Source organism: Micromesistius poutassou, assembly GCF_964030765.1.
Source record: "Micromesistius poutassou genome assembly, chromosome: 13".
Taxonomy (NCBI): Eukaryota; Metazoa; Chordata; class Actinopteri; order Gadiformes; family Gadidae; genus Micromesistius; species Micromesistius poutassou.
In genome coordinates this window covers 9545952-9567636 of record NC_140283.1, presented here as the reverse complement: position 1 = coordinate 9567636, position 21685 = coordinate 9545952, and the positions used below count along the sequence as shown (strand labels likewise).

The 21685-nt window shown below is 46.1% G+C and overlaps 2 protein-coding genes across 5 annotated transcripts in view; one reads left to right on the top strand and one right to left on the bottom strand.

The window, feature by feature from the left end:
* Positions 1-187: 187 nt before the first annotated feature.
* Positions 188-6310, top strand: LOC311357059 (kelch domain-containing protein 10-like). Its single transcript, XM_084476932.1, has 10 exons — positions 188-374; positions 738-830; positions 1503-1724; positions 2731-2885; positions 3018-3166; positions 3248-3332; positions 3443-3509; positions 3614-3661; positions 3853-3992; positions 4252-6310. The coding sequence occupies exons 1-10, from the start codon at positions 284-286 to the stop codon at positions 4459-4461; spliced, it is 1260 nt and encodes a 419-aa protein (XP_084333058.1). The 5' UTR covers positions 188-283; the 3' UTR covers positions 4462-6310.
* Positions 6311-10615: 4305 nt separating this feature from the next.
* The window catches only part of srgap1a (SLIT-ROBO Rho GTPase activating protein 1a), a 75688-nt gene continuing 64618 nt past the window's right edge, over positions 10616-21685 (bottom strand). For 3 of the 4 annotated variants that reach the window (XM_084477346.1, XM_084477348.1, XM_084477347.1), the window contains 4 exons: positions 19034-19214; positions 17180-17317; positions 13950-14331; positions 10616-13192 (listed from right to left, as the gene is read on the bottom strand). In XM_084477346.1, the coding sequence (XP_084333472.1) occupies positions 12764-13192; positions 13950-14331; positions 17180-17317; positions 19034-19214 (1130 nt within the window). In that variant the 3' untranslated portion in view covers positions 10616-12763. The remainder of the gene's footprint in view (positions 13193-13949; positions 14332-17179; positions 17318-19033; positions 19215-21685) is intronic. The other variant, XM_084477349.1, reaches the window with a different exon arrangement.

Genomic DNA, 21685 nt, shown 5'->3' with positions numbered 1-21685 from the left:
ACACGTTGCGAGTGCGTCTGTGCCAGATCTTGCCACCGTTGCAATGTCTGGGATGGAATCCAATATGCTGTGTAAATGGAGCTCTCCTTTGACGCCTGCAGCCCTAGTCGGCGACGCCCCGCCCACCCCTGCTCCGGATTGGTCAGAGCACTACAGCTGGCTGTGACGGTGTGAGTTGCAGCAGGTTTTTACTTATTTTTACTTGATTGGTGCTTCAAATACATAATACCTGTGGCGCACTATCACTCTCTGCGATAGTGTTTGCTTTCGCACTCAGTTTACAATGTCGATCGTGGAAGGTGTGGGAAACTGCGGCCTCAATCAACTAAATAAATTCGAGAAACTGTCGTGGAGGCTGTCTATTCGTGATCCAGGTTTGTAAACAAAAGCAGATGGTCCACAAGTGCAGAGCTTCATATATGTCAAGCCATGCATCGACTTAACGGCGAATCGTCATGGTGTTAGCGTTATGTAGATCTATTTCTGAAATATTGGTTGTGCATATGATGCAGCATTGCATTTGGCAGCGTCCGCAATGCCAAGTTTGACTACCGCAGCAAAACGAGGAAAGCTAGCTATTGCTACGGAAGCCAATACATTTGATCTGATATTAGTTTTTTTAATGCAGTGCCTTTCTGCAGTTGATACCCTTTCCTCGACTGCAGTCAGAAAATCTCTTAACTATACATCCCTTGATGTGTTCGCTATTTGTCTAACTATTATACATTGGTTTGAAGGCTCTAAGAAGAGAGTGCGATGGCTTCAGGCTCGTCGGATCTTCTCTCCATCATGCCCCAACCTGCGGATCCCGAACCGTTTTCTGAGAGAAGGTGGGGTCAAATTTTCTGTCATTTGACCGAGATAGATCCCCCGACAACAGTGAGCTACACCTTGCCCAAACATACACTCACACACTAAGCCTATATGACAGTTGGGGCAACCTGTTAGAAAACACACAGCAGAGATGGACAATCATCTGCTGTGATGATAGCCATATGCGGTAGTATTTAAGTAGCATACCACTATTTGATACCTCAGTAGAATACATTTAACATAATATGTTAAATGTGTAATAAATGTTGCATTGATAATGCAACATTATCAACACTACATTTATACCCCCTTAACTTTAAACCTAAGCATTCCTACCCTTTGTGTGTTTAATTGGTTTGGATTGTTGGAAACAATCCAACAAAAAAATTTGCAACTATAATTTTCTTTCTATTTTATTTCCCCTTGTGTTTTTCACAATGGGCCTATTTCATTGTTTACAATGAATTCTACAGCAGTCCAGTAGCCTACTATATTAGACATCTAGCAGGTGATTATTATATATTATAAATTACAAAAAGGTCAAGTAAAGTGTGTATGTTAGAAAAATGGCTCAAATCACTCATTCCAAAGGCCACAACAAGCCTTCACGTTCACTGTAGGCCGTGAACAACAGCGCAAGGGTGTGGATTAGTTACATGTTCACGCTGAACATCTCTCCCCCTCCCCAGGACATTGTGCCCCCCCTGCCCGTAGCGGACACCGCTGTGTAGCCGACAACGCCAACCTGTATGTGTTCGGAGGCTACAACCCAGACTTTGATGACGCCGGGGGCTCTGAGAATGAGGACTACCCGCTGTTCAGGGAGCTGTGGAGGTTCCACTTCGCCACGGCCACCTGGCAGCAGCTCCGCACCGAGGGCTACATGCCCACTGAGCTGGCCTCAATGTCCGGTAGGCCCCAACCTCCTATCCCTCCATGCTAGGTAGAGACCCTCCATACCCAGTAGACTAGATCTACCCTCAAAAACCTTCCATACCCGGTAGACCAGATCTACCTTCCCTAACCCTCCATACCAGGTAGACTAGACCTACCTTTCCATACCAGGTAGACCAGGCCCACCCTACATGCGGTACGGTACAGTAGACAAGACCTACCCTTGCTAACGCTCCATACCAGGTAAAGACCAGGCCTACCACTCTAACCCTCCATGCCCGGTAGACCAGACCTAGCCTCCATACCAGGTATAGTCCAGGCCTACTATACTCTACCTTCCATACCAGGTAGAGTCCAGGGCCTACCCTGCATACCAAGTAGAGACTCAGGCCTTCTCCCCTAACCTTCCATACCAGGTAGAGACTCAGGCCTAACCCCCTAGAGACCAAATCATAAATCAGCATCCTCCAGGAATGGGAGGATCTATCTTCTCAAAGAACGCCCCTTAGCCATGACCTACACGTATGCAAATACCTGCAGTCCTGCCAGAGCTTAGCAACACGAACGTCAAGTAATCCCTTGACACATCGGTCGGGAACATTGTTTTGTTTAGTTTTTTTCGACAGCCAGACACGACAATAATGTGAATACAACAGACAAAATTAAAACTTTATTTTCAGTTGGTTGTGATACACCAAACCCTTTTGTCAGTGCATTAGAATGATTTGTGCAACATATTTTCCACATCCTTTCCTCATCCTTTTTCTAACCTATTTACGAAACGTCTGGGGATTCTGTTTTCCAGACGCTACACTGCCCCCTTGTGTACACATTAACGTGAAGAGAAAATATGACTGCAGGTAGCGCTGCAAACATCCGAGTCAAAAGAGGGGATCGAAGGACATCAATTCAGCCTAACCGTCCATACCAGGGAGAGACCTGTATTTAATAGCTGGTTAGATTTCCTGCATTTCCAAGCCCTTAGCCTGGTATTCTGAGGCTCTTTGCTTTCCTGTCTCCCAGCGGTCATGCACGGCAACAACCTGCTCGTGTTTGGCGGAACGGGGATACCATTCGGTGAAAACAACGGCAACGACGTCCATGTTTGTAACATCCATTACAAGCGATGGAACCTCCTGAACTGCAGGGGCCAGAAACCCAACCGGATTTACGGACAGGTGAGCCAAGGGTCTATTCTCCAATACAAGGTTCAGTTTCCCCTAAAAGATGCGTTCCAGCTGACTAGGTGTTTTCTATCTCATATTCTATATCTATTTAGTCACTCCTTCTTACTCTGCCTCCACCACCAGGCTATGGTCATTATAAATGGCTACCTGTATGTGTTTGGAGGAACAACGGGTTATTTCTACAGCACAGACCTGCACCGGCTGGACCTGTCCACACGCATCTGGGTCCACCTCAAACCCAAGAATGCTCCCACAGATCTCCCTGAGGAAAGGTGAGTCGTCCCTGTCCAGAACCATGGGTTCTTCTACTGCCGGAACTTTTGAACAATGTTTGATTAACCCCCACCACTCAGGTACAGACATGAGCTCGCTCACGACACACAGAGGATCTTTATTCTAGGAGGCGGGACTTCCTGGACGTCATATCCTCTAGACAAGGTATTCAAGAGCATGCCCACATAACAACAGCAACAACAAAAACAACGATGAGCACAATAAACAAAAAAATGTCCTGCACTCATTTTAATGCCACTTGACATCTTTGTCAGATTCATGCGTACAACCTTGAGACAAACTGCTGGGAGAGAATAGTCACGAAACCTCATGAAAAGATAGGTGAGTGGTCTAAGATTGTGTGTTTGTGTGTAAAGTTTAGTTTGCAGGTGATTTTAAGCCCCTATTTGATTCCCATCCTGTTTTTCTTTACCTCTGAACAAAAGGATATCCTGCTGCTCGCCGCTGTCACAGCTGTGTGCAGGTCAAAGATGGTAGGACCAATTGAAGCACCTGTCTGTTCTCTAACTACTCCTTCTACTACTAGTTTACACACTGAGGATTCACCTGCTCATCCCCCATAATGCTAATACCTTCACTTCTGGGGATTCGCACACTACTTTTCCTTCACAAACCCGTCATTAGCCTATTAGGTACCAGCCCCTCACACTCTGTTTCCCCACAGAGGTGTTTATATGTGGAGGGTACAACGGGGAGCAAATTCTGTCAGACCTGTGGAAGATCAGCCTGCAGACGTACCAGTGGAGTAGACTGCCGGCCCTCATGCCAGAGCCTGCTTACTTCCACTGTGCTGCAATCACACCGGTTAGTGCACTGTATTCAATGCCATTGTTCAAAAAAACAAAAAACCTGTGACCTTTAATCACACCACATTGTGGACACTCTTTTATCCAAAGAGAATACATGATTTTATTTTTATTTTTATTAATATGTAGCCTATATTTAATTATGAGCATGATGGGCATCATGCTCCAGAACAGATCAGCTCCGGAGTCAAAACAACTGAGCCATGGCTCCCCTCTGTAACACCTCCCTGGACGCCTCTTTCCCCTCCGTCCCCCAGGCCGGGTGCATGTACGTGCACGGCGGGGTTGTCAACCTGTCGGAGAACCGGAGAACGGGCTCCCTGTACAAGGTGTGGCTGGTGGTGCCCAGCCTCCTGGAGCTCACCTGGGAGAGGCTTCTGAAGGCCTACCCTCGCCTGCCCCAGCTCTCCACCCTCCAGCTGCACAGCCTGGGACTCACGCACTCCCTCATCCAGCGCCTCAAGTAGCCCTGCAGAGCCGAAGGCCTCGAAATAACATTGCTCTGGATGGGTGGCTGTTGTGTAGTGATGACCGGAAACTGAGACTGAGACTTTTTTTTTTAAGTTGTCTGATCTGTTTTTTTGTTTTTTTTAAACCTTGTTATTTTGTGTGCACGGATTGAAATGTGGTCCTTTTATTGAGTGTACATCTCTGATGGGAATATGTATGTATGACATCATTGTGATTTTCATGACTCCATGACTCCCTGCTCTCACAAAATTTTCGATTCTTGTTCCTGTTCTTAGCTTTCGCCATTCTTAGTTTATTTATTTTTATAAAATTCATACAACTTGAAAAGTTAACCAGCTTTTTGATCAAGGCTTTTGATGGTACTGGAAGTGGAAACTTTGGCCTGATGACTGAATTGGGTGAGGTCTAACTCTGTTTTTAATCATAGAAGTCCTCGGTTTTATCTTTTTATTTGAATACCAATTTCAGACAGCTGTTTATGACCACATTATGATTCACATTTGCTGTCAGCTGCTGCGATACCCAACACGTCCCAACTCTTCTCACAGTAAAACAAAATGGTTGCAGATAGAGTTCTGTTTTGTAGTTGGAAAGCCAACTACTTAGTGGAAACCAGATAGTGTTCTGTTTCTAATTTCTTTAAACCGGTCAGAGGAAATTGTGTGAGATTGCTTTTGTTGTTAATGTATTTTCTCAGCCAGCACCTTGCATGTGCCCCCCACCCCCCTCAAAGATGACACTAGACCACGGGCTATGAAATAACGTATGTAAAATATAATTTCCTGCTATTCTTTCTTTTTTGTCAATAGAAAGCAGGTTTACATATTACCGGGACCAGGGGAACCACAGGCTGCTCTGTTACATGACATCACTGTGAATTTCCAGTATGCATATGTTGTAGTTCTTCATGTCTAACTAGGATCTTGTGTCGCCTAACATGGCTCAACACCATCACTTTAAATTTTTTCTCGTGCCTTAAAAGAGAAACTTTCAAATGGGTCCCTAAAATGGCTTTCCCACGTGTTTTAAATGGATCATTATTGCTACTTGTTTTCCTAATGTGATCCACCTACTGCTCTGCATTCCTGAGCCATTTTATGTTTGCTTATTTCTTTCAAAATGAAGCAACCTTTTTATTTTATTGTGAAGCCTTTCTCACGGTTTGAACAAATGTTCATTTCGTTGTTTTTTTTCAAATAACATTTGTATCATTTTCATTCACTTTCATTTCTAGTTCAAGTTTTTTCATTATTGGGACTTTGTCTATATGCTGTACATACATACATTTTTCTACTTGGTTTACATTAATTCATAGTGAGTCATGGGTTATCACCGAATGTCAACATCTGAAAGTGGGAGAATGATGAGAAACATGCAATTGCCCATTAACATTATTTATTGATGAAATGGAGGACTTTTTTTACATCAACACCCGGAGTAATCAAAATGTATGCCAATTTCTGAATCATTACTTAGAAATACTTGACATTAACAATATTTGTATTATTTTTTTAATTGTCAACACTCACCATAAGGTCATTTGGACTTCAAATATTATATTGGCAACATTTTCACTCTGATTGATGTGATGGGATTTGGCATTCAGTCTCATTCTCCAATCCCATTTCCACTCTGCAGTTACATGGTCAGTCTTACTGTGTTTATGGCCTTACAAACCCTAAGCATGCAAAATGCCTGTGGCTGGCATTTCAAGTGAATACTTTGCCTTTCCTAGAAGACCAAAACATTTATCTGACCTATTCATTTGATATGGACTTATTGAAACTATTCTGCATGTCTAAACTGTGCATGTTGGAGGGTAAAGACTGACATGAGAAACAACGAATGTCTGTTATAATTAACACATTTTTCTAAAGTGTTTCCAATTAAAATATTGCAGCAGTTATTTTCCAACGTTTGAATTCATGTAATTGTTTCTGTGGTAAGAGATTTAGATAACACTGCTTGGTTCTTTTCATTTATAGTATTTAAAATACCCATTGTGTGCATGTGTGTTGGGTGTATGGAGATAGGGTATATTCTTTTCCTGTTTTGTCTTTAAGCAGGAGCTGTTGTTCAAAGCGACAGTGGATACATGACATAAGCTGCAGGTAGGGCTTCTTGCTTTTGGATGCCTACAGGTTAGAGCCCAGAGCCTTTTGCCGGGAGTCAAACAACATAACCACTACCCTGCCTGTCCTGATATAAAAACCTTTAACAGCCTGTTGAGTAGGCCCAGTTTAATATGTACAGTATGTCATTGGATACCTACAGGTGCATCTCAATAAATTAGAATATTGTGGAAAAGTTAATTAATTTAAATAATTCAATGCAAGGCAAGGCAAGGCAAGGCAACTTTATTTATATAGCACTATTCATACACAAGGCAGACTCAAAGTGCTTCACATATAAACATTGTCATACAATAAAATAAAATAATAGATAAGTAAAAAGTAAAATAGATAGAAAGTAAAGGCAAAGTTAAAAAAAACAACATTTTAGAAAGGCAGAGTTAATAAAAATGCATTTTAGAAAGGCAAAGTTACTAATAAAATAAAAATAAAAATAGAAACATTGTAGATTTAAGATTTAGCAGAAAGCTAAAGCAAACATAAAAGTCTTCAGTCTTGTTTTAAAAGCTGTCAGAGTTGGGGCAAGTCTTAAATCCTCAGGGAGTTTATTCCAGCTATTTGTTGCATAGTAACTAAATCCTGCTTCCCCATGTTTCGTGTTGACTCTGGGGATAATTAACAGATTGGTCTCAGAGGATCTTAGTGGTCTAGAAGACTTATGTAGTGGAAGCATATCAGTTAAATATTTTGGCCCTAAACCATGTAGGGATTTGTAGGTTAGCAACATGATTTTAAAATCAATTCTCTGACATACAGGGAGCCAATGTAATGATTTGAGAATTGGTGTAATATGTTCACATTTTTTGGTCTTTGTTAGAACTCTAGCAGCAGCATTCTGAACAAGCTGTAGTTGCCTTAGAGTTTTTTTTGGGAGACCTGTAAGGAGACCATTGCAGTAATCAAGCTTGCTAGTGTTAAAGGCATGTACAAGTGTTTGTAAGTCTTCGGTAGACAATGCAATTTATTATATAAAATCATTAAACCCACAGTTAAATATTCCAAGCCTTTATTTGTTTTAATCTTGATTATTATGGCTTACAGCTCAAACAAACTGCATGAAAAAATGCAGTATTTTCAATAAGGAAATGTCTGCCTTCTGAAAAGTATGTTCTTGTATCTGCACTCAGTACTTAGTTGGGGCTCCTTTTGCATGTACAGCAAGCATGAGACCAGAGTTATCCTGGACATAAACGTGAGATACATGACAATATCTCCATTGAATTGTAGGGCTGATTTATATTGTAAACAAATATAAAAGAAGAAACGTAACAATAGATAAAAGGGATCTAGAACCATATGTAATACCAGTATACGAAGTTCCAATGTCACATTGATTGATCACGGTTGAGGTATGCATATGTGATGGGTTAGGTTTTTGATGTGTAAGATTCACATGAACGTCCTTATCTCAGCCAGGCCCACATGCTGCAAACATTTATGTGCACGAAAAACGTTTTGGTCAATGTTTTTTTCTGAACTTGAGGGAAAAAAAGACATCTCTTGCTGGATGATGTGGGCCAGTGGACACAGAGACAAACAACGGTTCTCACACATTACATTGGTTCAATAAGTTCACGTGGTAAAAATAAGGATGTTCAAGATTAGTCGGCCAGTCTTTGCTGCACTTGCTAGTTTTCAAGGCAGGAAAAGCATTTTTGCCGCTATATAAATCGCGGAACCTGCGATAGGAACCTAGGCTATATCGCGGGTCTTCGTCGGGCCAAAATAACCAGGGAAATTTGTTCACATACACAGATACAAAAAGTCACTCCTGTCTAACATACCTCAGTTATTTTGTTGGTGTTTATTGGAGGTGATGAGATATGGACGGACAGCTTGATGTCATCTTCTCTGTCCCGGAGTGGAACTGAGGCTTGAGGCTCCTGTTACTTCTAGCCCCACTTCTTCTGTTGCATTTAAAGCAATATAAAGTGAATTAACTATAGGCTATAGGCTATATTCATAATTCATAATATTCCAAATGTATTTGTTTTAAAATTAATTATTCATGAATTCGGGTGTCACAGCAAATAAAATAAAGCACACAACCAGATCTCTTCATAGGCTACTCGATAGAGTCACTGCTACTACAGGGAAACATACACAGATACCAATTATTCTGGAGGCCTACTCTTCTGTATATTTCTCATATAATTTTTTTTTACTATTTTGGAACTACACTACAGTAGGCCTACATTCGACAATCTGAGTAATGGGCTAATTACGTTATTGCACGAATGGCGCCCACTAGCGGCAACACTACGCAAGTGACATGTAATTCCTCAGGTGCTGCAGGTTACGTATGTCTTCAGTGATCAGGATTTGGTCGGTGCTATCGGTACCTAGCTTACGCCGATTACAAAGCCAGCAACACTTACCTGCTTTATATTCCGAAGCGCAAGGTACTCTCAGTATATCACTAACTGCGTCCACCGTGCTCTTTGATCATGCAATGACTGAATGGGGTCAGCCCAGATCTCCCTTAGGAATGGGCTACAATAATCAAATAATGTCATGGAAGAAATTATTGACTATGTAAGTAGTATGATTACAGTGTCAAATGTTGATTCGTTATTATGGTTAATAAGGGTTAGATGATATATATGATATCATATTATATATTCATTAGTATTAACAATTATTAGTGTTTTTAAACATAACATGGTCTAAAATAAAATTGAGATCAAATAGAACACACATCCCGGTAACAGGAAATTCATTAATTAAAAACACGAAAGCAAAATGCATTTAATATACAGAAGAAAACAGAGAAAACACACACACACACACACACACACACACACACACACACACACACACACACACACACACACACACACAAAGATTCAGTATCTCAGAAAACTGTAATATTGTAAAAAAGTAAAATATTGTATTGTTGACTCAAGGTGGCACTCTAATCAGCTAATTAACTCAAAACACCTGCAATGGTTTCCTGAGGTTTCCCGCCTCACAATCATGGGGACGACTGCTGACTTGACAGTTGTGCAGTCATTGACACCCTCCACAAGGAGGTTAAGCCTCAAAAGGTCATTGCTGGCTGTTCACAGAGTGGCGTATCCAAGCATATTCATAGAAGGGTGAGTGGAAGGAAATAGTGTGGTAGGAAAAGGTGAACAAGCACCAGGGATAAAGGATGGTCACGCAAAGGCCAATCAAACATTTGGGGAGCTTCAGAAGGAGTGAACAGACTGAGGGAGGACAGACAGAGGGCATCAAGAGCCACCACGCACAGACAGATCCAGGACATGGGCTACAACTGTTGCACTCATGTCAAGCCACTCCTGAACCAGAGACAACGTTAGAAGTGTCTGTTGCTTTATTTTGCAGGTGGGGAGACGCAGAAGTAGTACAAGATACACGTGTAGTTTTGTTTTGATGACCTGACAGTGAGTTACGCAAACGCGCTGTAGTGGCACAAGTGACGTTACGCATCGCTGATTATGGGCGCACATGCGTACTTGCGTACCAGTTATGCGCACCCCTGGTTATTATACAGTCTATGGTTGGTTGATTGGTTGGTCGGTCAGCCGTCGTTTCTCCCCCCCCCCCCCCCTTTGGATCTACACGATTCACGTAAATGATCTATTTTGAGTTGAAAACGGCGAAAGGTGACTAGTTTGCAGGTATGATATATATATATATACACATTTTTTAAAAAAAAGATTACATTAAAAAAAATATAGAATTAAAAAAAAAAAAATATATATATATAACCCCCCCCCACCCCCAATGTTTTCTCAATGGATCTCCACGAATCACACAAGTGGCCAATTTTGTTAAAAATCTGCGAATTTCGCCGAAAGGTGACTAGTTTGCATGCCTGTTTAGGCATATTTTCCTTTCTGCTTATTACCGTGTGAAAAAATGTGGTGCAGAGATTCTGTTTGAGAGTATGAGGTTCTTTGTTTACATCTGAGCCATATTTCCAAGGGCCCATAAAAAGACCCTCACAAAACATGGACGAACACTAGTTGATAAGAAAAAAACAACAAAAAACTCGACAAACTATTTCCTTTATTAGAAAGAAATCCTTTGATGGACAAGCCCGCAAACAAATCTAAAGGTAGGATGTTACATGCCATATATATTTACATTTCTATACAGAAAGGTGCAACATCACAATGGGTAAGCTGATCAAATTTTTCATTGATATAACATTCTCTACTAAATGGCATCGTTACCTTTTCATCCACTCACTCCCTTGCACTGGCTTGCTTCAAACACGCAGTCTGAAATGAAATGCAATGCAACAGTACGCAACGTGACGTAAAGTTCCTCCAAAAATAGTTTTCAAAGGCACTTTCACAAGTACATAGTACGGATGTGCATAAGACACCACAGAGTAACGAACAGCATACATACAGGGCATGGCTGACTGTTACGAGGATGTTAATAGTGTTAATACAGCGCAATGCAGCTTTGCGACTGGCTTCGGAGATGGCACACCGACTCCATGTTTCTTTTAGTCTAAGATTCTCTTTTATAAGTTCAATATGTTTTTAACAAGATAAAATAAAAAAAACAAGATAATGAAATGTTAGTAATCCAAAATTAAAAATCATATTGTGTCCGAAATACAGCAATTCTCAAGTCAAAAGACACTGTAAACCTGTTAGGAGAATACTACAAATATAAAAACTAATCCTTTGTAAGCATTAATAGGCTATATGGCCAACAAGCAAAACCATAGTTTTATTTTGACGCTACAGGAGGTACATCGAAGATGACACCCATGGGTGCCACAGTCACACATGTTGAGCACTGGTACATACTGTGGTAATGGCTCTATTGAAGCGCGCGCACACACACACACACACACACACACACACACACACACACACACACACACACACACACACACACACACACACACACACACACACACACACACACACACACACACACACACACACACACACACACACACACACACGGCCTATCACACTAACAGTCATTAGGTCCATGGCTACTGGCAATGCTTCAACAGAGCGCTGCCTTGAGTCTCTACAGAAAGGGGCAGTCGTACACAGGGAGCTGTTCAGTCGACCTACACACCGACTTGCGCATGGTACACTTTGGGTAGATAAAGCTAAGCGATACACAAACGACCGGCACCCCTACTTTGTTACATGTACTGCATTGCAAACATGGAAGAGATTAGTCATCGTAAGTTATATGTACAGATCACTTTGCACACAATGCACTCTATATAGCATCCAAAGTTGACATTTTGTACAGGAATAATCAAAAGAAAAGCTTCTTTCCAGAGGGTTTGCGTTGTTTATCCTTCTCGTTAGTGGTTGTGTCCAACAGTCCTCCAGGCTAGATTGAAACATGTGAGAAATCAACACAGGTTGGTTTTTTTGGACAGTTCTGAGATGGAAGTATATTTACAGCAGATTCACAGCTCTCTGCAAGACATCTTCATTCACACCAGTTGCAAACACATACTGGTTCTTGTATTGTTCTTTTTTTTGTCACATCAGAACTCAAAACGTTTCAATCAAACCATGTTTGTCCCAGTCATTTAAGCACCTTTGTAATGGAAACTAAATCATTGTAAAATCAAATGTTAAATCCAAAAGTCAGTACACCCCTTAAAAAGCCTTTATTTACTTCTGGTTAAATTAACTATGAACTAAATCAACAGAAAAGTGAAAGGTCTCAAAAACATCTTCTCGATGGCTTCTTGTGTGTGGAAAGCTGGGCTACATCAGTGTTTTCTGATCGTTCTAAACAACCAGTCTAAAATATGTGTATAACCTTGAGGGAAGCATTTGTGATTTGTTGTTGTCGTTTGGAATAAATGTCAATAAAGATTACATAATATCAAGGTTAGGCATCATATCATAGTAGTTAACTGTACAACCCATACATGTATTTTGTTTGTGTCCCCCCCTATCTTCGCTGTGTTTTCTATTCTTGCTATGCAGACCTTAGACTCAGAACAACCTGGTGAAGATTCAGTTTTCTCTGCAGCTATGAATGCTCCCCATAAATTGGTGGTCTTCTAAACGGTCCAGGCAACATACGACACACCTTCTCTGACCTAGTTCCAACGACTACTTATTCTCTTGTTGTCGTGGTCTCTTGTTCTCTAAAGATCAAAGTCCTCTCAATTTTGGTGCGGCAGCACATAAAGGGTTCACATGGTGCAGGACTTATCCAGGGGGTCCTGGGGGGAAGACGGATCCGGGGGTTGGGGCCCGGCGCCCTGGTCCCGGGCCTTGGGCAGGACCATGGGCTTGGGCCGCAGGGCGGGGGGCTTGAGCTGCACGCCCATGCGGGGCGCCACCGCCGGCTTGAAGGTGCTGACGGCGTCGCCGGAGGAGGAGCTGGCGCTGCGGCGCATGTTGGCGTCAGCGTTGGCGGCCGAGCGCAGCATGACGTTGTGGATGGGGCTGAGCGACTCGCTGGAGCTGCCGGGGGTGCTGCCACCGCCGCCGCCACTGCCGGGGCTCTGCCTCTGCATCTCCAGGGTGTCCAGCACCACGTCGGGGGCGTGCTTGGCCGTGCTCTGCCTCTCCAGCTCCCGCAGCTCGTTCAGAGCGGTGTTCATAGTCTCCTCAATGTCCTGCACAGGGGGAGGGGGGGGGGCAGAGGACGATGGTGAGACACACACACACACAAACGCACACGCACACACATAAGGTACACATAGAGACGCACACACAGAAAGGAGAGAGAAATATTGAAAGTGGAACAGGTGAATGTAGAGAAACGAGGAGACGGGCGGCAGGAGAAGATGAGGAAACGGAGGAGCAGAAAAGTAAGCCAGAGGGAAAAAATGTATATTTAGCATGCAGAAAGTTAGTGTTTTATTTCTGCTTGGATTCAGGTGCATGCGATTTATTCATGGCAAACAAGAGCGACAGAACCGACGCACAGACAAGAACAGTGCGCACGAACAAGGCTAAACATGTGCTCCGTGAGCTCAGCTGTATAAACACACTGCTCTCTGTGCGTCGGTGACTGCAGTTAAACCAGGTCACGCTCCCCTCACCCCTGGGCTATCTGTAGGGGTCCGGCTTAACCAGACCGCGTTCGCCGTCGGACGCAGAGCAACCCTTCTATCTGATTTGAATGCAAACCATCCCTCCGGGCGCACGCTACATGCCGCCGAGCTCAGACGTTCAACTCCCAAGTCCTGTTTCGTACTGAGGTCTACAGGGGGGTGAGGGTGGGGGATTGGGGGGGTGGGAGTAAGCAGAAGACGGGGGGGGAGGGGGGGGACTGACTGACTAGGCGTTAACGGGGCGGGGCGGGGCTGGCGTGGCCATCGGTGTGGGGGCGGGGGGCCTGGCTGTGGCACCACTCGTCCTGGCGCTGACCTGTGCGATGGTCTCCGGGTCCAGGGACTTGCCGCCGCCGCCGCGGTGGGGGTCCCCGAAGCTGGTGTACTGGCCCGAGGAGGTGGAGCGCCGGATGGGCGGGCTCTCCATCTTCTTCAGGGACTCGTGGCGGTTGATGTTGGTGAGGCTGCCGTGGTTGGCGCGGCGCCGGCGCTCGGGGCTGTCCACCGCCAGGTGGTTGCGGCCGCGCAGCATGTCCCGCGGGTTGAAGTGGCCCAGGACGGGCGAGCCCATCTCCGGGGTGCCGCCGTGGCCGCCGTGGCCGCCGTGGCCCCCGTGGGAAGGGTGGACCATGCAGTGGATGTCGTTGGGGCGGGCGGGGGGCCGGCGGGATGGGGGGTCCGATCGCTTCCTGTGCCTGCTAGGGGGAACAGAAAGACGGGGCCTGCTCAGTCTCCGCGGCCCGAGGCTTCTCAACGGCACGGCAGCGCGCGGCGGAGCAGCCGCTAGGTGGACTGGAGGGTGGGGGGGGGGGGGGGGGGGGGGGGGGAGAGTCAGGCTCTTGGACTGACCCTGGATGTCCAAGAGTTTCAAGATATCATTAAGAGCGTTATACCTGTCTGACACCAGTCACCAGTCACAGACGGGCCTGGTAGGATGGTAGTACACTGACACAAAGTGTTCCCTGCTTTGGCGCATGCAGACAGACAGACACACAGCACGCATGTACACATCCACTCAAACAGCCACAAACACACACGTCATGTGCCGTGTCCTTTCCCCCATGAATAAAACCGATGGAGCAGCCCTTCATCACCATTACTTCTCTCATTAGCCTTGCAGATTCCTGATTGCTAGCTACCCTACTAGCCTGGCTAACTGCACAGTCATCGCCTATGGTAAGATGGCAGCGCAGAGAGCTGCCATCTTACCAACAGTCTGGCAGAGATGAACACATACATGACTTCATCAGCTAAATCACTAATTATTAAGACGAGGATTATTATCAAGAAACATGAATAAAAAAAAAAAATCATGAAATACATCTCTTCGGTTGTGTTTCAGAATCGATTTAACGAATGAATCCCAATCAGGAACGTGACCCATTTCATTATAACTTCTATAAACTGCGGGATATTACATTTTTAGCTGGGGCGTCTACCTTATGCTTCTCAGCTACTTAGCATCTTCATTAGCTGAGCCCCTACTGCTTCAAATTAACAACATGGTGAGTTTGTCAAGAACATGAAACGGAGTCCTGGAGGGAGAGGAAACCCGCCGAGGGTTGGTTCCATTGTTTATCCAGTAAGACTGGCCTGATGCCAGCTTGCAAAACAACACACCTATCCAGCTTATTTACATACACAATTTTGCTCAGCATACTTCCCGTGTTTCACAATTGCATTTTGGCTGAACATAATGTGTCTGACAACAATGTACAAATATTGCAAGGAAACAACACAAGCAAGATGAACAATGCAGTCCGATAGTAAAATGTATTTATTTTTCCCCCGACTGCAAACCCAACCTAGAAAAGTAAACAGGTGTAGTGACCGGTGGTGGCCTGCAGGGGGAGTAGTCTGCATTTAAAACAAACGTCCCCCTTTGGGACTAAGCTCAGCGAAAACAACACAACCTCCTAGCTTTGCACGCAGCAACTTGGGAGCCATCGCCCCTTTTGACAGCTCATTTGTTTGTCTGCTGCCTGGGCTAATCATTATGTGTACGATTTGACATTCCATGAGTTCTTTCTCAAAACACAAGTTAACTCTTCATAATTTGTGATATTGCTCAAGTTCATGGGCTTCCACTCTTTTCTGGTGTGATAATGATCCATAAACAATGATGTTGATTAATGAGGTGATACTATTGTAGAGCTCTCTTTTGTCGCTAAGCAAAGTTTGTTGTGTGTATGCGTTTATTCAATTAGGGAGATTAGATACAAGCTGGCATACGTGTGTTCTGGTGAGTGTGTCTTTGTTGAAGATGAACGGGATGGGGAATATTGAAATAAAAGCTTTGATATCAAAGATTCAGCAGCTGAGGGACATCTCTGACAGCAGCGAGCGAGAGAGAGAGAGAGAGAGAGAGCAAGAGAGAGATGGAGAGAGACTGATAAATAGACTGAGGGAGAGAGAAGAGAGACACTTGGGAGAGAAGGAAGGCTAAAGCCAAGATTAAAGCATATTTTATTCAAGCCGCAAGTTGCAAAGAGTGTGATTGGTATTGTGTCAAGCTGTGTCCAGCGGCGCCAATAGTCCTCATCGACACGGCGTTTCACTTTACACCACTTCAATAACAGCGTTGTGTAAGAGCGACGGCGGCAGACGCTTCAAGGTCGCTCGCTCCGGTACAAGAAATGAGAGTGCAGCACTGAATAGCGGCTGGGGAGACGTAATACTGGCACCCCACCAGCAGACCACAGAGTCCCTGCCAGAGATGGGTGCCTCACTTTGTGCGTGTGTGTGCGCGTGTGCGTGTGTGTGCGCGTGTGCGTGTGTGCGTGTGTGTGTGTGTGTGTGTGTGTGTGTGTATTTATATGTATTTTCATATGTAGATCACCGACTACCAGGATGTAATCCCCACTGAGCACAGGGCACCGCACGCGGCTGTGTTGACAACCATTTGCAGTGGGATGGAGGACCCCTGTGCGTTGTCCCGTTCCCCCCACCAACACAGGGCTGGGGAAGGGACAATGCCTCCTCTGGCTGGAGTTTAGCTACTGCCTTCACTACGCTAACGAGGACCCAGTTCAGGACACCACCGCAGCCCATTAGGTCAAGTTAGTCCATGATTGATCACTCATGTACTGAAGACTGGGGGTAGACAGGGCAGGCCACAGGAAGGCGTCCCAGATCCCTTGCCTTAAGACAAAAGCCCTGGCTTGCACGGGGCTAGTTAAACAGAGACATCCTGGACAAAAAACACATGTTCTTCTGTACACAGGCCCTCGCTTGTATAACAGTGGGGTGGTGTTTTTTCACCGGTGGCCAATGTTTGCCGTGCAGTCAGTTGGGAAAGCACAGTGATCCATGACTCCTGACGTTGTGGCGTGATGGCCTAGGGTCCCTTCCGCAAGTAGAGGCTGACCTTGTTCGGGGTGGGGGGGGGGGGGGGGGTTACGCATGATAGGCATGCAACAGAATCGGACAAAAGCTATTGTACGACAGTACAATCAGACCCCATCAGACCCCATCAGAACGTATGGAGGCGCTGTGTGAGCGACGGCCGTCTCCCTGCGTTTTGAGGGCATGGCGGTCAGACGCTACCTGCTGATGTAGGCCTCCGAGATGCGGCTGTCAGTCGGGGAGCCCGGGTCCTTGGCCGAGCACTTGTCCTCCGCACCGTGGCCGCTGCTGGTCTCGCTGTCCGCCTTCTGACTCAGGGTGTCCGAGAAGCTGTCGTCGCTGGGGCACAAAAACACGAGACGATACGCATGAGAGAGAGGGACAGACAGAGAGAAAGAGAGAGAAACAGAGAGAGACAGAGACAGAGAGAAAGAGAGAGAGACAGAGAGACACACAGACAGAGACAGAACAGAGACAGCGAGAGCCAGAGAGAGAGCGAGACAGACACGGAGACGGAGAGAGAGAGAGAGAGACATAGACAGCGAGAGAGACAGAGACAGATACAGAGAGACAGAGACGGAGACGGAGAGAGAGAGACATAGACAGAGACAGAGAGACAGCGAGAGACAGAGACAGAGAGAGAGAGTGGGAGTGTGGCCCAAAAACAAAACATCCGCCTCAGTCACTCTTTGGGTCCCTTTCCTCAAACAACCACATCCGACACCAGAGCGTTGTGTGAGCTCTCCTCTCTCGTGGAGGTGGCTGATTCACGTCATGAATCGAAAGGTAAGGATTTGAAAAGGTTTGGTTGCTGAACCGACACTGAAGCACAAATAATAACCGTCTAGCTACAGACCACCGGCTGTAAGGATCCGTGTGAGCGAGCTGCGGTGATTCCATGGAGATCGCCGTCAGGTGGCGGCAGCTGGTGACTCTAAGCCATGTTGGCATTAGCGTCAAATAAACATGTATGCTAATACACTCTATACAGCAACGAAAAAAAGTATTGCTAATTTGAGCTGCAGTACGGAGGGACTGAGCGCGGGCAATGGCAGACATGGAGGTGCTGTTCTTGGTATCCTAAAAAGAAAAAAACGTATGGGGAGTAGTGCACACGTCGACACACGCGGCGTCACACTCCTCAGGCGTCCTTCCTGAAGGAGGACATCCTGTCTGAGGGCCGGAGCCGAAAGTGCTTCCTGCGACGCTGCCTGTTTGAATCTCTGTATGTTGAGCGGGGTGGGGCGCGGCCCGACACAACGTGGGCCGTCTTTGCACCGCCCACCCTGGTCAGCCCCGGGGGGGGGCAAACTGGGGCCGTCCCACCCTGGGGGACGCCTTGAGGGCCATGAATTGTTCCTTCTTCTCTCGGTTTGGCTTAGAGCACAAACCCATCCGGGTGAATTATTGATAGGAACACGGACGGGACAGCTGCACACAAGGAGGAGGAGGAGGTTGAGGGAGGAAGGAAAGGAAGGAAAGGAAGGAGGGGAAGGGGTGGGATTCGAAAATGCTCGATTTCCCTGGCCGGCCACAGAGAGCTGGAAGAGATAGGATCTCTGGCTCTGAGGACACCGCTTAATTAAGCCCCCTGATGGAAACGTGCAGGGTTGTCATGGCGACACTGCACTGCAGGGGTTGTCTAGGGCCAAGAGGAGTCATGGGGGTTGGCGGGCCCCAGGGACGCACAATGCTCCCTAACCCCAGCCGGCCCTCCAGAGAAACACGCTCATTAACCTTCAGGGACTCTCTGAGGGAGTAGACTGCTCCTTGTTTCATTTGAGTTGAAACTACTAATGTCAATTCAAGTCCATTGCATTCGTGTACATCCCCTAATCACTCTCAAAGGGCTTCACAGGCTGTATTTGATGACACCCCCTGACCCTAGCCCCCCAAAGCACAAAGGAAAAACAGCCTTTTCTCCCATAGCTATAAATAATTACATCAATAAATACTTGCATCCTACTGAAAGGTTGCATCCACAGCGGGTTCACCCTCCCCCTTGATTCCACCATCTCACTCGCATCCACCTGAAGGAAATGGGGAGGTACTCACATGTCCTGCACCACGATGTACTGGTGCGGCACCAGGCCGTCGATGCCGTTGTGCCGGCCCTCCCACCAGTCCTCGGAGGCCCGCTGGTACAGCAGCAGAGACGCGCCCTTCTTGAAGGACAGCTCGCGGGCCGAGCGCCCCACGTAGTCGAACTTGGCGATGGCTTCGATGGGCTCGCCCTCTGCGGACGGGAAGCGGGGGGGGGGTGGGGGGGGGGGTTAGAGAACTCGACGAACGCAGACCCGGGAGAGCAGGAGCGCGGCGCCTGATTGGTTCGTCAGGCTGCAGGCTAGCCAAGCGCTGATCACGTGCATGTCACCCATTGTTCAAACTGATTTTGAGTATTTTACTTTTACCCGACTTCCTTAACTTACATACACATCATACCTTTATTTTGTCATATGTACATTATGAACATGAAGAGATGCCGTGAATTGAATCATTTCTGCTGACAATAATGCTATCACTGGCCGGTTAAGACCTTGAGCTTTAACGAGGGTTTTTTGCTTTGGTAAAGACGGGCGCGTGTATGTCTATGTGCATCACAGAGTTGTTTGAGAAGTAGTCAATAGCAACCTCAAATCAAAACAGCAGGTCAGAGCCACAACAGGCCCTGTGGGGATTCTGTCCAGAGTATTTATAGAGCCTGTTCAGAGTGCATCTATACGAGTCAGGGGCTTGGAACGCAATCGCCAGGATTCCCTGCAGGGATTGACTCAATATTTGCACAACTGTACATCACGTCAGTTGTATGGACTTTGTCCCAGAGGGAGACGACTAGTCAAAGATACAATATTTATCAAATATTAACAAAATATAACAATCTTCAAATTAACACTTTTAATCTTTGTTGTGAATTTTTGATTGTTGTCTCGTTGTATTGATTGACTCATCAGTTTCCAAAACACACTAAGTCTCAAATTGGTTTCAGACTCAAAACAACAGGGCACTTGTTGTTTTCATATTAGCTTTGCAAAACAACCCTCCCTTACGAAAAGGTACCAGCAAAAATCTCTGAATCAATATGCATGTACAAGTGCAACACAGCTATAAATAGCCTCCCCTGATCCTCAGTCTCCCCATACCTCTTTCTTCCTCGCAACACACCCCTCCCCAGCCCTGTTACATGCGCACACACACACACACACACACACACACACACTCTAAAGATCCTATCAGGTCAAAGGCAGAATCCCCCTGTGACAGACACAGCTTCTCCCTAGCCCCAGTCCTCCATCTGTAACAGAAGAAGAGACGGTAAAAACAAGCTGATCCCAGGGGACAGGGGGAGAGACGGCGACGGGATCCTGAGCTGGAGAGACACACCCAGCCTGTCGCTTCTCTTCCCTCCTGCCTCATCTCTCCCAACAATGTCACCCACCCCTCCAGCCCCACCCCTTCCACCCCACCCCACCCCTGCTCTAGTGCGGCCCGCACCGGTGGGGGTTAGACGACGTCGACGTGGTATGGATGGTGATGTGATGAGATTGGGTGTGACACAGGAAATTTACAGCCCCCCATTTAATTAGATGGGGGCGGTTAATAAAAAATGACGGCGCAATCGATGCCGGATAATACCGTCTCCGTTCGGGTCTCGGTTTTTTTTTCTGCTTTAGAGTCGTTTCCGTTTATCCGTCCATCCGTCTCTTTTATTGCAGACGTATGCTGACCCGTCACGCTTGTACAGTTAAGGGCATTACAAAACATTACACCGCTGGCAAGCTTGTAAACAATCCACCCAGAGATGGACAGAAGTTAAAGATGGGCAGTGATGTTAAAGCAGGGACCACTCCATTAGGAAACGCCGTACTCAAGCCCTACCCTGAAGTGATCTGGCCATTTGTCCGCATTCACGCATACATATAGCTCAGGGCCAATCAATCAGCCTCATTTTGGAGGAAGTAAGAGCCCCTTAACTCTCCCTCCCAGTCCCAGTTGTGTGACCTGGCTTAAACCCGCTCTCTTCCCTGGCTCCATCAGACAAGCATTAACCCCACATCCTGCTCAGCCTCCTCCCCCCGGAGCAGGGGACGCTGCACTGGGATCTTTAATGACCCAGGTCACAGTGTACAGTGAGATGCACTGCTCACACACAATCCACTCAGGGCCTATAACTCACAGGGGTACACAAACACGGACACCCATGCAATGTGAGATTAAATCAATGTGCCGGCTGGTTCACCTCTGACCTCCTGTGTTTTTTACCGGCAGAGGAGACATCCATGTATTGATATGCATGTTGTGCTGCTCAAAAATACAAATCGCGCAGCTCCAGTCTTCTGGTTATAGGCAGTCATACACACACACAACTGAAAGGAGTCAATGGGCCGGATGTAGGCTGCCATAATCTCAAGCTCATCGAGGAGAGCCAAGCCTTGTTGGCTCTCCTCATCGGTTGGGGGGGCTGTCTTTCTCTCTCTCTCCCCCTCTCTCTCAAGGAAAGAAACCCAAAAGCGTCCAATCCCAACTAATTACAACAGCCACGTTGTTGCAGATTAACAAAGAGAACGGCTCCTTTGGAGAGTCATGGCTTACTTGGGTGTCTTAACTCCTAAATGAGATCACAGGGTTTTAGCAGTTAATGATGACCACAGACTCTCTCTGCAAGCTCTCCGTCCCCACCCATAAACTCATTCCCTGGTGGTGAACAAC

Coding starts and splice junctions, on each gene's coding strand:
- LOC311357059 (XM_084476932.1), top strand. CDS start 284: ATGTCGATCGTGGAAGGTGTGGGAAACTGCGGCCTCAATCAACTAAAT. Junction 1,725..2,730: donor TGAGCTGGCCTCAATGTCCG/GTAGGCCCCAAC, acceptor CCTGTCTCCCAG/CGGTCATGCACGGCAACAAC. Junction 3,993..4,251: donor ACTGTGCTGCAATCACACCG/GTTAGTGCACTG, acceptor TCCGTCCCCCAG/GCCGGGTGCATGTACGTGCA.